General features: G+C 40.4%; 1 protein-coding gene across 2 annotated transcripts in view; it reads right to left on the reverse strand.

Annotated features, from left to right (window-relative positions):
• Window positions 1-5,168: 5,168 nt before the first annotated feature.
• The window catches only part of LOC147630642 (adenylate kinase family protein), a 140,407-nt gene continuing 130,007 nt past the window's right edge, over window positions 5,169-15,568 (reverse strand). The window contains exons 14-20 of one of the 2 annotated variants that reach the window (XM_086810571.1): window positions 11,008-11,073; window positions 10,853-10,882; window positions 9,852-9,961; window positions 8,239-8,376; window positions 7,946-8,003; window positions 7,230-7,259; window positions 5,169-5,452 (exon numbers count right to left, since the gene is read on the reverse strand). In XM_086810571.1, the coding sequence (XP_086666697.1) occupies window positions 5,315-5,452; window positions 7,230-7,259; window positions 7,946-8,003; window positions 8,239-8,376; window positions 9,852-9,961; window positions 10,853-10,882; window positions 11,008-11,073 (570 nt within the window). In that variant the 3' untranslated portion in view covers window positions 5,169-5,314. The remainder of the gene's footprint in view (window positions 5,453-7,229; window positions 7,260-7,945; window positions 8,004-8,238; window positions 8,377-9,851; window positions 9,962-10,852; window positions 10,883-11,007; window positions 11,074-15,568) is intronic. The other variant, XM_086810572.1, reaches the window with a different exon arrangement.

Here is a 15,568-nt window from a genome sequence, read left to right on the forward strand (position 1 = left end):
TTGAGAAACAAGCTAGAAAAATTCTTAAGGTGAACATTATAGAAGGTCATGTTATTCTTAATTTTGAGACTGCAAAATTAATAATAATAGTTATATTTTAAATTTTACAAGACAATGGTATTGTATATATTGGACAAGAAAGTTTTTACTAGGTAGTGAGTTAGAAAAATTCTTAAGCATAGCATTATAGGCTATCATGGTGATAATTCTTGATTTTGAGGTGGGTAAGGTGCTTTAAGAATTTATGAAAGAAAAATAACAAATTATTACTCTTAGGGATTTTGGAGAAGGGTGAATTTTGGCCTAGTGTAAGTGGCCATTTGGGCACCTAGGTGTACACAAAATTAACCTTAGCTATGTAGACCTTATTAATAAGGAGCATGCTTTAGGGGCTAGCTTAAGGGCCTACTTAAGGGACTTGCTTACCCATTCTTCTCATTACCTCATCCTAGTGTGGGGGGAATGCTCCTTATCTCTGCTCCTCGCCTTACCTCTTGCCTCTCCTCAGCCTTTTGAGGCCTCCACACCCCTGCCCTGCTTAATTAAGTGGATGCTTTTTGTCCCTCTCCCTAGCTAACAAATTCATCCACTTTTCCAAGCTCCTCTCAGTGCCTATTGTCTCCTAGTATTACTCCAGTGCTATTAGAGCCATTACTAGAGCAAGAGAATCACTTCCTTCACTCCCAAAGAGAAGCTTTGTGTGCAATAGGTAAATTAATTTTTAGCCTTCTTATGATTTCATTATTATGAAGTATCCTAATCATCTCTCTAATTATCTCTCCTATGGTTTTTATCAAATAGAATTAGAGATTATCTAGTTTCCCCCTTCCCCAAAAGAGTAGAGTATTTAGTGCCTCTCTAATTATCTCTCTTATGGTTTTTATCATGTGTGTGTGTGTGTGTATATATATATATATATATATATATATATATATATATATATATATATGAATCCAAGAAAATGCCCAAATTCACCTTTCAGGAATGTGCATGTTATATACTCATGGTAGTCAACCCACAAGACTATATAACTATCAACTCCATTATGCATAGTATGGACTAGATACTACGACATCCCCACTAATGTCATCAGTGCCCAATAGTGCGTGTAGAACTCTGTATCAAGATATGCTCTCACACACGCACTCCACACACACACACACACAAACACACACACACACACACACACACACACACACACACACACGAGCATATATTCACACAAGGCCCTTCGTACTGAGTTTCTGTCAAACCTCTGGAGATGCAGAGCAAACTCAGCCATAATGAAGCCTAGCACTAAGGGAAGTAGCAAATAGAAAGAATTAGTATAGCAAATAAGTAGTTGATAGGGAAAATGAACCGCTCTAAAGATAGAAAGAATTAGCACAATATCAATTGGCCGCAACTTGGACGAAAACTTCACAATGTGAAATCTGCATGTCCACTAATACGACTGAATTATATACCTAGATGAATCTAGGAACATGCCCAAATTCACCTTTTAGGAACGTGCATGTTATATACTCATGGTAGTCAACCCACAAGACTATATAACTATCAACTCCATTATGCATAGTATGGACTAGATACTACGACATCCCCACTAATGTCATCAGTGCCCCAATAGTGGGTGTAGAACTCTATATCAAGATATACTCTCACACACGCACTCCACACACACACACACACACACACACACACACACACACACACACAAGAGCATATATTCACACAAAGCCCTTCGTACTGAGATTCTGTCAAACCTCCGGAGATGCAGGGCAAACTCAGTCATAATGAAGCCTAACACTAAGGGAAGTAGCAAATAAAAAGAATTAGTACAGCAAATAAGTAGTTGATAGGGCAAATGCACCGCTAAAGATAGAAAGAATTAGCACAATATCAACTACCGCAACTCGGATGAAAACTTTAAAATGTGAAATCTCTATGTCCGCTAATAGAAAGAATTAGCACAATATCAACTACCGCAACTCGGATGAAAACTTTAAAATGTGAAATCTCTATGTCCGCTAATATGGCTAAATTATATACCTAGATGAATCTAGGAACATGCCCAAATTCACCTTTTAGGAACGTGCATGTTATATACTCATGGTAGTCAACCCACAAGACTATATAACTATCAACTCCATTATGCATAGTATGGACTAGATACTATGACATCCCCACTAATATCATTAGTGCCCAATAGTGGGTGTAGAACTCTGTATCAAGATATGCTCTCACACACACACACACACACATAAGAGCATATATTCACACAAAGCCCTTCGTATTGAGTTTCTGTTAAACCTCCGGAGATGCCGGGCAGACTCAGCCATAATGAAGCCTAGTACTAAGGGAAGTAGCAAATAGAAAGAATTAGTGCAGCAAATAAGTAGTTGAGCAACAACCAGTGGATTTGCACTCCAACTGGGCAATGTGAAGACTCTAGCAAATGAAATGTATGGAGGACCCTAAGATAAATGCTTATCCCCGGAAATGGGACCATAGATGTTTACCTAAACATACTACCTTACACAAGAGAGGGAGAGAAGAAGAGAGTGAAACCATGCAAGGGTTGATTCAGAGAATAGCACATACTACCTTGCACAAGAGAGGGAGAGAAGAAGAGAATGAAACCATGCAAGGGTTGATTCGGAGAATAGCATTTAGCCAACCCTAATGAGGGTTAACTCCCCTATGTGAGGCTCCTAGGGGATCATTCCACCACCACTTGTCAAAAAGCGCCCATTTCCTCCTCATACAAGTGGATAATCGAATTGGATAATCAGATGTTGGCAAAAGTCCCAAATCCGTTCCATTTAAGATATAGAATACCCCACCTTTACAAATCTATCTCTAGAACTTTTCCAAAGAGCCAAGGACGAGAAAAGATGTTACAAATGTTATGATAAAAATCAAAAGGCTCGTGAGTGTGGAGAACCCTGGAGTTTGCCTCCCCCTCCTATTGACCAACGACCATAGCAGTCACCCCCATCGCGAGCAAGAGTGTAGCTTATGTAGTCACTTTGGAAAATCAAGAGCATGCATGCATTGAGGATCCATGCCCCATGCCAACACTTTGCATGCTTGGACTTGATCTAGTTTATTTTATCTCGACTTATTCATTGAGTCTCGCCCTTGTTCAGCCCTACCCTCTTCCATCCATGAATCATAATTACAACATTTGCACACTCACAAGGGCTACTAGCCTTCCATCACCGCAGAACACGCTTGGACTTTACGAAGATGCCCACTAGAGAATCCTCCATCTTGCCCAATCAAGGGGGTATCCCAATCACAATCTCTCAAGCCTTTGGTTCCATGTAGCCAACCGAAGAACTTTACACAAAGCAGTGATTCAATCAACCATGCTCTATATCTTCCTCTTAAGGCACAAAACTTGCCTGCATTCGTGCTAATAAAGTGAGATAGAGATTACAACGGTGTATGCCCAAGATACGTTGTATGCCTAAGCTACAAAGACCGCCCAACTCCATTAAGCTAGGTTGTGGGCACAACCACCATGTATAAAGTCCCTCAAGCTACAGAGACCACCCATCTCCATTGAGCTGGGATGTGGGCACAACCACCATGTACAAAGTCCACTACCATGCCTCAAATAATGTAATAACCTTTCCTCCCCAAGAAAAGGAATGTCAAGGAAAGCAACAAAGAGAGTTAACGAAAGTAGTTGAGTTGGAGAAGTCGTCATGTTGGAGAAGTATATACACCATGGACACACCTTTCGCCCATTGCCCGTGCACATCACCTTCATATTTCACCACAGGTGTCACTATTGTTTCTCACTTCTCGTATCTTTAGGCACACATAAACACGTGCCTGCAACTAACCTTGTCAATGCCAATCCTCTAAGCATATCTCTAGATAGGGGCACCATGGTATGACCCATTACTGCTTAGAGAACAGTCGACCTTGCAAGTCCCGCCAAAGAGCTTCATTGTCCATAACCTCTGCTTCAACTTTACTTCCACACCGCCACAACCTCACCCTCATTGATGGTTTTGCCATGCAAAAACATCCTCTCAACATCACATTGTGAGATTAGGACATACTCTCATGCTATAACTACATAGTAGCATCCACAATTGTGAGATTGTGGATAACATCACGTTGTGAGATTGGGACATACTCTCATGCTATAACAACTTAGTAGCATCCACAATTAGCTCTAAATTTTTTGTCTTCTTTGATCCTGACTTAGAGATATCATGGATCCATGTATGGTGGCATGTTCGAGTCATGTCATGCATGGACCTCTCCACAACCCTAACAATACTATCAACTTCATGCACAAAAGAACCCACCTTCTATAGACCATTGGTAGTAGTTGAGTCTACATGGCCTTATGCTTTAAGATTTTGTCTAACTGAAATGACAATGCTTTAAAAGAAATCTAGTTAAGCTATACATCATTGTCTACAACATCTTCTATTTGAGCTTCTGTGCATGTCAAAAGTCTCTCTAACATGCCAAAAAAAACATTTTTGTATATGATTCCTTTCTTTGAGTTGTAGATTAAGGTAATACATCAAAGCATACTCATCGTGAACATAAATTGATTACAAAAGTGTAGCTTGAATGATGCTTGCAACATAATTTTGAAACTTCATATAACATCTACACTCTCAAGTACAAATAGGGCCTAGAATATGAACCCTCCTTGTGTCCATGGAATATAAAGATGATACTTACAACCACTCTCTTATCACACATTGATGACGATCTCTAAACTATTAATTTTTGACAAATGATCAACTAACTTGAACTGAGGAATTACCCCCATCCAAGGTTGCTATTTGACGAACATCATGCATGCTTTAGGCGTTTTGGCCATCGCTTGGTTTGAGTGGGCATTCTAAAAAAAAGTAGGATGCGAAAAAGGGACACTATTTCTACTAAACCCATCATTTTGAAGAGTGACCCAACTTGTCAATAATCATCCTTGCCCACATACCATATTTCGTGGAAAGCTTTAGTGTTGAGTGGAATCATTTTTTGGATTCCTTCCAATGCACAGATCCGTTGTATGCTTCGATTCACACATCGCATGAGAACATGTTGCCTATTGATAGCTCTCAAATTTGCCAGCTTAAAAGAGGGTCCACAAAAAGCTCATGTAGACACTCAAGGAAACTTATAAGATGGAAAAAAAAACTATAAGATCCTAAAACTATATATTTTTGAAAGGATTTTACTCATAATAACATTATTCTTGATATATATGAATAAAACTTTTAAAAAAATACAATATAATATATTTGCCATATGTATACAAGTGATTAATCTAAAACTATTGTACGGCAAAGGATGAGTGAAGGAGGGTGGCCACCTTATATTGATCACATAACGAATTGGAGAAATCTCCAATCTTGTTCAGATTGTCCCGCCAATTTAACTCATGAACTAAAGCTCGCCAAAGAGGAACTTCCTGCACAACACAACAAAGTGAGAAATGTTAAAAGTCTGTCAAAAATTATTCACAACTCTTGTTTGAAGCCCTTTAGGGTCTTAGACATTAAAGGTTGCTAGGGTAAGGGATCCATCTAGGTGCTAGTATTAGTAGTGTGTGTGTATATATATATATACACACACGCTTGCATACATCCATACATCCATCCATCCATAAATACATATGCACCAAGAACGAGAAGCTAGCTGTCAATAACCAACAAGAGACCCCCAAATACACGGCACCAAAGGCCCCGTCGACTTTACCATAGGCCTTCTTGAAGTCGAGGAGAAGAGCCGCAAGATCCTCATGTTGACTCTGTGTCGAGATTGTCACCTCCCAAAAGGTAAAGACTTAATCAAGGATACATTCATCCTCGATAAAGCCCGTTTGCGTGTCATGAAGAAGAAGAAGAAGAAGCTCTTTTAACGTCGTAGGAACAATCCCAAGAGCATAATATGATCTATCCGACAGGAGTGAGATTCAAACACAAGACGTGTTGAATAACAACTCCATGAGCTAACCAATCTACCACACATTGGGTGATAGAAAGGTTAGCCCATTTTGTTTATTTACCCACACACCCATTTGAATGAGGCTGAGGAGGTGAGGCTTTACCAACAACTAATCAACTTGGCAAGGAAGAACACCTGTCTGCATAACCTCATTAAAGACCACCAGTTGGCGAGCCTTCACGAGATTCCAATCAACTCAAAGTAAGCCCGGAGCTCATTCACCAAAACCACTTCCAGCAAAGCATCTGAAATTGGTTAAGGCATGCACCCGGCCTCATGGCCTTATATCAGAACATATCACTAGAAGTGCCTCTGTTGCTGTTTAGCTTGGAAATCATAAACAAGCAGGTGCATGAGTTGATGGGGATAGTTACATCACAATGCTGGTGTTTCAAGGGTCAATATTCCATGGACATCTACAATGGGGACAGTTACATCACAATGCTAGTGTTTCAAGGGTCAATCTCACTATAAGATCCCATGGACATCTACAATGGGGACAACTACATCACAACGCTGGTGTTTGATCCGGATAAGGCATCGCTAGGAACTCCATACAACTACCTAGGAACTCCATACAACAACCGGCTTGACGACAGGGTCTCTTCTGCTAGGGTGGACAAATTAATCTCAATCTGAATATATCCATTGCCAAAAAATGGACATCCATGATGCACCCCCGCTCGCAGATTAGGGTGGATCTATGGCAGGGATAGTCTACTACCAACGAATATGTAAACCAAGTTTTTGGCTCCGAGGGAACACAGAGGTGCAAGGACCTAGAGATCTACACTGTAAAGTTGACAGCTGAGAGCAGCATCTGACAGGGTGGATGGAGCGGCTGCCATGGAGTCCTCCAACAGAAAAGAAGCCAAAGACTGCCTGAAAGCACAGACTAACCACCGAACAGCAAAGTATGAAGGAGCGAAGGTAAATATAACCATTTGTAGGGGTCGCTATGGTAAAGTTACGCTACTTTAACATAGTGCCTCTGATGTTTTCTGTTACTGTTGTTGCAGTGTTTTGTATTCTGCCTTCTAGGCAGGCTAATAGAAAAACCTCTTTTTGGAAAAAAAGAAAAAGAAAAAGTTGTGCTACTTCAAACTATCTATTTAGGTGCCAACAAAAATTCCCATTCCTATATTATGCAGACATCCACATCGAAATACAAAACTAATTTAGAGGAGGATGATGTTGAGCAAATGCTAAAATTAAAATACATGGGACAGGGATGAAGTTACCATATGCCAGCTTGGGCAGATTTCTTTCTCCTGTTTTAAAAAATGACAAGAAAAAGAATCAGAAACTCAAAGCTAGAATACGTTCTTCAATAAAGATAGAAATACATTGCCTCCTCCTTTCTGATTGCCAAAAAGTGTGCTTGTGTGCGTGTGCATGTGCGTGTTACAGAAAGAGAAATTATTTGAAAAGACTACAGCTGTCTATGAAATGTAATACGTAGACAGACAACCTGTCATAGAATTTCCCAATAAGATTATTTCTCTACTTGATTCTTGAAATGGGCACTAAATTCACAAGGATGCAAATATCACATTACAATACCATACACAAGATCAAAGTGAAATTTCAAATTGGCACAGAGAGACTAGAGATAAGAGGCATAACACACCAAAAAGGTTGTGCATCCTGTTTTTGAAATGTGTTGGTATTTACTTGTCAAGTGATATGTATACAATTTTTTTTTCAACCAGCAAAACATGAAAATAATGGAGTAGCACACGATAGCAGTCTGGGCTTTTGGAACAAGCTTAACAGAGCAAATGAATTGTGCACCCAAGCAGCAAATTTGGCAACCCCCCTGTTGAGCATGAGGCCACACCCAGCTTATGGTGCAAAGGGTATCATTTTTCTCGTTGATAAACAAGAGCTTTCAATAAAATGAGGAGACATCATGGAATCCAGGAAACTACTAAGCATTAGGATGCAACAAACTTGACTTTACAGGCACTTCAAATAAAATCACTGAAAAAATACCCTCGAGGGGGGAAGAAAGTCTGCACAAGGAAATTTTAGAAGATAGACTATGACCAAAAATAAGAAACAACGTTAAGACTTGAAATTCATAATCCCGATTTATCCTTCAAGTTCGAATTCAAGATTGCAATAAAAGACTGGGTTCCTTAAACCATTTTCCTTCATTTCCTCCCTGGATAATAAACTCACAGGTTCTAACATACCTAAAAAAAATTTGAAGGATAACAACAAAGGAGGTAAACCAGAAAAACTTACGGATCACGGCCATCAAAAACCTCAGCAATGTCTTCCCCATTGGGCTCTTCATTGAAAGTTCCAAGAAGCAAGTACTTCTCCTTGCCAGATTCCAAATCAATCCTTTTGTAAAGTTCATGCTGCGAAGGATATGCCTTTCTGCGTGCAATATTATCATCCAAAATAGGAATATTTATCATAACTTCACTGGATGAGAATTGCAAGAGCTATCATCCTAGAACAACTGATTGTATCTAACCCATCATGGAACATAACTGCTAATGTTTGAAAACAACCCCTAACTTTTCTCACCGACAAATTGACCAGCAATTTTAGAAGCTGATGTGCATTTAGGAATGGATATTGGAATCCTTTACAGCCCTGTTGTCTTGAAAACATTTACATTATAGAGTCAAGGAAAATCTTATGCCCCATTGTTATGTACTTGAGACTCACTAATTTGTTGGTTAGGGGCCCCAAAAGATTAGTAAAAACAGGCTGATTATAAGGGCTAAGGTTTATAAGTGACTTTAATAATCCATAAGTATAGCTTTTATTGGAAAAACCTATATAAGTTAGGTATATGTTATAAGTGGTGTTACATCCCTTGTTGGGCCTTGCGCCCAGTCTTAACCGAGAGTTAGGATAACTTTGGGTTAAAGGGATGCAGTGGTTTCACAAAAAAAAAAAGCACATATATTTATATATATGTATACAATACATACATACATACATACTTTTTTTTTGGGTAAAAACCAGTACTCTAATACCCAGAAAGAATATACATGGGGAGGATGTACTTCAGAGAGAAGTCATCCAAAGAAAAAAACTAAAAATAGTAGAAGAAGACTTCAAACTGTGGGATGCCAATAGCCTCCAGCTGTCGGTAGTCATGTAAGGACTGGTGAAGATTGGAACGAAAACACACACACACACACACACACACACACACACACACACACACAAGATTAATTAAGAAGTTTTGGTTTGGTCAATGGGGAAATAGCCTGACTTGCATGAGAATGTAAACTAATGTGTTGAGCTCCAATTAGCTTTTTCTTGTGAAGAGATAATTAAGGAAGTCTCACATGCTGCATTACTGGAGACATGATATTTTACTTATGTACCAGCAGTCAACATTTATTTCCACCTATGAACCTTCAAAATTTTTGGGTCTCCCACTTCTAACATCAAGGAACAGGTAGCTGTTTAATTCTGCCAAACACCTTTTTGCTGAGTATCATAGATTCCCACATAGAACTGTTTTTTGCTTCTAAAAAATGGCATGCCAACTTCGAAGGTAGGCCAAGCTAATGAAAGTTTTCGACTCAACTACTTATGTTGGGATTTGTGAGTTCTCAAATGCCACTCTAGTGTGGCCCCTCCATGAGTTCCATTTAAACTTGGGTGGTATGATGGAATTTAAACTTGTGTTTCTAACTATAAGAACATTTAACGACCAACAGAGGACCTATTCATGCACATATGGATTTATGCAACCAAGGGGGGGCTACCAATGGCCCTACTCAACCAAACTGATAACAGGCACAAGAATGAACACATTACATCTAGATCCAGATCTTATGCTCAAGAAAAATAACATCATGACTATGTTTGTAAAATGTATGGCCTACCTCAATGCACCCAAAATGGGATACTGTGTCCCAGATGTGTATAGCAGTCGAAAGCTGTAACAAACAAAGAACGATGCTGCAAATTCCATTCTTTTTTCCCGTCCTCGAATCTGCCAGGAAATTGTACATAAAATCCACAAACGGTATAGTGAAATTAAATGCCAAAAATGATGACTGTTTAAGCAGTCACATAATATTGGCCTTTAGGAAAGATAGAATGGATGAAGACTCAGAGCTCTTTTTCATCTAATAAAAGGGTTGAGACTCCTCTTTTTTACAATGTCTTTAACTACACAGAGTCAGAACATCAATAAAACAGCTGCAACATATCCAAGAATCCTAACTTGTGTCCATGCAGTCTACCTGGAAATTCACTAATGGCAGCAACAAAGACTTGGAGAGGTGTAAACACACTAGTTTTTCAACAGATTGCCTCACAAATATCTGATTCCACAGTTTCCCTTTGAAAAGAATAAGATTTTCCAGCACATCAAGGTCTCTTCCTAAGAGTATGGCATTTTGAAAGCTTGTACTTCATGGAAAATTGCGACAACTTGTGCGCATACCAGGAGATCTAAAAATAGTGCTCCCAATGAATACCTCTCTTTATGCTGTCTCCCTCTTAGAATACCTCTTTATAAGCTGCCTTCACAGTAAGAAGTCTCATTAGGAGTACTATACTAGTCTTGAAACCCAGTAAAGTACCCTCCAAATGGTAATTATCCTAATTTGACTTACCGCTAACCTGGAGGTAAATGCACAAATTCTTCTTTCAATTTCACAATCATTTCAAAAGAAGATTTGTCTTCTATGAAAGTAGTATTTACTATGTTCAATTTTATATCCCCACAACATGCAAGTGTATATTGTGATGCACATCCGACCCGGGAAACAACTCATGCAAAGTGAAGAATGCTTTTCTTGTTAGCTTGAGACTAAATATGTCAGGAAAAATGTATTACACAAGCACTGAAGATGCAAGAAAAGTATGGCAATCTTACTTGCATGACACCTGCTGCACTTGGCAAGTCCTGCAAATACAAAGACTCTATGTTTGAAACAAGTTACTACATATTCCCACCCACAAACCAAAAGTAATGAAGCGCCTTCTTTCTTGTAAATAGGCTCCTGCTAACTTACTGGAAAAATTAGTTACCTTCAACCGTGGATTTACAACTATGACAGGTCGATCACCAGCTGCATTGACCATTGCTTTCAAGTCCTGGAAAACCTCATTGCATTGCATCATGGAATAAAACAACCCCAAAACGGGGTCTACACTACCATATAAACACAGAAATCGCTTCCACATTTCTCTGTCAGATGCTCTGAAAGGGTATGGAATGAAGGTATTCACATCTTCAGGACACAATTGTCAAGTACGTCACTCCAACTTAACATGTGGACTACGTATCCAAATTCCATTGTTTTAGCTGAAATAGGATATTATGCAACACGCATAGAATGACGCGTCATAATCAAGGGATGTGCATTAGATAGCAGCCAATTAAAACCAGATGTGGCTTTACAGCGTTTTTAAGAGCGGTTTTAAGAGGGAAAAAGGAAAAGGGGAAGAGCCCTCGCTGGCGGAAAAACATCATTGCCATTTCTTGAATAACCCTTACTGGTGGAAAGCTGTTGTACCACTTCCTGCATGAATTAGGCTTGCTGTTTCTACTTCTCTGAACAAAGCTCTATGCATAGCCATTTTCACAATAATTACATAGATTTAATTACTGAACAAAGCTCTATGCATAGCCATTTTCACAATAATTACATAGATTTAAATTGATGAATGTGGTTTAGTAAGCAGCAGTAGAGTTGGTGATAACACAACTTTTCTAGACTCTGCTACTGAGTCGCTACCCCCCTCCACCAAAAAAGGTAAGGCTAGTACCACATACACAATCTCTCATAGCAGAGGAGAATTGGTTTGTGTGCAGATATTGAAAACAAGTTTTAATATTAACTTCTAAACAGAAGAGGTATTTGAACTGATAGTGCTACTGCTGCCAGGGCACCTTGAGAGCAATGAGCTGTGCAATCCCACACCATACCTGTGGAGCCCGAAGGCAAGGTTGTTCAAACTTTTCATATGCCTCCCTGTGTGGCCACATCCTTACTGGCCCAAGGCATGACCTGGCACATACTTTTACAATTCTGCTTTGGAGCAATGAACATGGGTGTCGAAGCTAGTGCTGCTGAGCCCCAAACAAGAAGCAGAGAAGAGCTGACAGTGGTTAGAACAGATAAAGAGATCAGACCACCATCATTTCCTAGGCTTCAGTGCACTCATACCAAGGGACAGTTCTACCAGAGTCAAATACACCACAAGGCATCCTCCATATAGTTATCAAAAGGTTCCAACAGAATCAAAATAGCAACCCCCAACAAGTTTCAAGATGACAAAAATAAAAAATGAAAACAGAACCCCATGCCATATCACGCAGTTAGTTGTGTTCAGATAGGCTCACGTGCATGAGAAAAATCAAGTTGATGAATGTGCAAGGTTAAAACACAAGAACATGTTAATTGAAGGTACACCACAGTGGAATGGCACAGCTGCACTTATGATGGTGCTCACAATTTTTCCATTGACAATTAGGCAAGGCATTATTTTCATAAAGCCAAGCTTAATGTGATGCAGCAGTGAGGAATTTCCCTACTTGCCAACCAAGGTTGCTGTCAATGGGGTTTCAAAGGGTTGTCTGGCAAGTTAAAATGCAAATGTCTCAATGAAAATGGCAGCAGCTCCTCCCAGAAAAAAACATGAGAACCGGGTTTAAACATTGCCAGCTGTGAGTTTTGATAACAATGATCTTCCGCTTGGAAGTCTAAGATTAGAAAAGGGGTAAAACTATGATTTTTCTAAAGCTTTGGGGACTGAATTGGGGCACTCTAATCACTTGATTGGAAGCCTCAATAGCAAGGAAAATATAGCATAGTATATGGGCAGACACTTAGGCAAGAAAGGCTGCATAGGGGGTACTCATGCAAGGCACACTAGAAGGATGTAGAGGGCGGCAGTTTACACCAATTTCAGGACAGATTTGAGGCTTCAATTGAGAGCTTTAAGGCATGGTTGGTCAGCCCCATTTTCTTGGACTTCAAGGCCTAGGTGATGGGCAAGGCCTTGCATGGGCAAGAGAAACACCAAGACACCACCATATAATCGGCTCAACCAGGCTCCACTACAACCTCTTTGGTGAGAAAAAGCCTTTACTTTGGGCCAATGATGAATACCACAATTCATATCCAAACCCAATGACAGATGTCTCGATAAGAAGGAATGCCACTCACAGAGATAGAGGAGGGAAGAAGGGGCTAGATAATAAGGATGTGGTTACAAGCTCCCCAAGGCTAGACAACATGCTCTCACAAATCCTCCGCCAGAATTCGAAAGAAGAATAGCCAGGAACCAAGGGACTGAAAATGCTACATCCCATGCTCCTCAAGGTAAGTAAGAGCATGCCCAAAAAACGATCTAAGGGAAATCATAGTAAGTTGTTTCAAAGTAGAAGTTCAGCTGTCACTCCTCTTTCAAACATAGCTGATTGGAACTAGCTCAAACCATTGCACTATGGGAAAAAATTGTTTCAAAGTAGAAGCTCAGTCCTCTTACAAATGTGGCTGATTGGAATTAGCTAAAGCTAACCATTGATCTAAGGGAAATCACACTAGGTTGTTTTTAAGTAGGCATCTCCGCCCGTGCTCGCTCTATCACAGCCACCATTTGGGCGGCTGAGCCATGCAGCACCATCAACAACAGGGCATACCCACTGGTCTGCAGGTAAACAATTTAGGGCTCCTGCTGCAACATTCATTTATGTCAAAGGTTTTTTCTTGCTATCTACACGAGGAGCAGACAAGGAAGAACAGATCTAGAGGTAATGCCAATAGAGGGGACCAAGCCTTCTACTCCAGTTGCAAAGACAAAGTGGGTTTGTCCTAGGATGACACCAAGAAAACGAAAGGGAAGTGTCATTATTGCCACAAGCTGGGACACTACATCGAAGAGTGTTGGAAGAGACTTGCCAACTTGAAAGCTAATGAAGATTCGACAAACTTTGCCTATAACATGGTTACTATGCGAACGCATGCTTAATGATGGTTAACGCAAAGCAATAAAGATTAATGCTAATCACATGTTCATGACATAGAGAAGTAGAGAGAAGGAGAAGAGAGACTCTTTACCTAACCTTCTCCTACTATATATTACTGAATGAATGAGTAATTACAATGATTGTCATAGATCCAATGTAGATCTAGACTATGAATGCTATGCTTGAACTAATGCTTATTGTCCTCCTCTGTGCGCTAATGGAAAACGCCAATTTGGAGATGTACTTGCCTCATCCAAATTGTTAGAATGCATGCCCTTGGTCTTGGACTACGCCCGCCTTGACTTGGCGTCCAGTTCCGGCTTTCTAGTGGATCCCGAGGGGCACTCCAGTCCGCTATCTTGGATGCCAAGTGGGCATCGATATCTCCCCAAAGCAGCAGATAGCCCCTCTTCTTCTGAGCTTCGGAAGAAGCTTTTGTACTAGAGTTCTATGAGGCTTTCCTTAGCAGGCCGAGTGGTGGTGGCGAACCAAGTCCTTGCCACCATGTGGTATATTACTTCTTGTTGGGCCTTCTCTTGGGCCTGCACTGGTCAGGTGCAACGGTTGAGCCGCAATTTTTTGTGGGCCGACAGCAATAAGAGGCATGTCCGAGCGGCCAAGGTGACCTAGAGAGTGATTAATCAGCCGTGACACAGAGGGGGCCTTGGCATCATCGACCCTGCCATTTAGAGCCGTGCCCTGCTGTGCACCAGCAGGAGTACCCCAAATAAGCTCATAGTTCCGACGGCCAATCTCAAGTTGCCTGTCATCATTACATTTTATTCCAATAGGGACCGAGGGAACAACAGGTCTAGCTGTATCCCAGAGAATCATGAAACGATTTCCATCTTCAGCAGACCGAGGAGGACAAATAACCTTACCCAATACATAGGCAAATGTTCACGGAAATGTTATGGGAAATACTTCACTGTGACCCACACTGGGCATTTATGCTAATAACACTTTCATAATCCTTGTTCGCTGACCACGGCAATACATGAACCAACTTAGAGCAAAACATGAGAGGCAATTTTTCCAGCAAAGCTACTCTGTGTTTCGGTTCTTTAAAAAGAACCTCATAAAATCCTCTGGCAACCCAATACACACCATCAACTACATTCCCCTCCAATTCTGATTTTATCCATTGTGCCACGCCATTTGCAAGAGGCATCTTGCTCAGAAAGAAGACCACTGCATCATTTTCGGATAACTTCTTCAGTGGTGAGACCACCGAAGAGAGAGGAATATCAAACCTGAAATTAGGATCCGGCAATTGCCATTCTTTTTTACTATCCACAACATCATCAATTAGCATATCATGAATGAGACGTTCGTTAGGAGAAAGCTCCTTGAGAGATTTGAAGGAGAAAGCTCCTGGAGAGATTTGCCAAGCTCAGTACAAAGAACCTTGTCCCTATGCTCATCATTCTTGTGAGCATGATGATAGACCTTGATATTGACATACTGATCCGAAGCCAGCTGGTCGGAAGAAGACATGCTGAACCACGCAGTGAAGAGATACAAAACAGTTCACTGTACATAGACCCTTACACACACACAAACACGCACACACTCAGAAATGGGTTGTAAAGAGAAGAGGATTGAAGGACAGAA

The sequence above is a fragment of the Cibotium barometz genome, chromosome 16 (assembly GCF_041138505.1).
Source record: "Cibotium barometz isolate CiBa-2024 chromosome 16, ASM4113850v1, whole genome shotgun sequence".
NCBI lineage: Eukaryota > Viridiplantae > Streptophyta > Polypodiopsida > Cyatheales > Cibotiaceae > Cibotium > Cibotium barometz.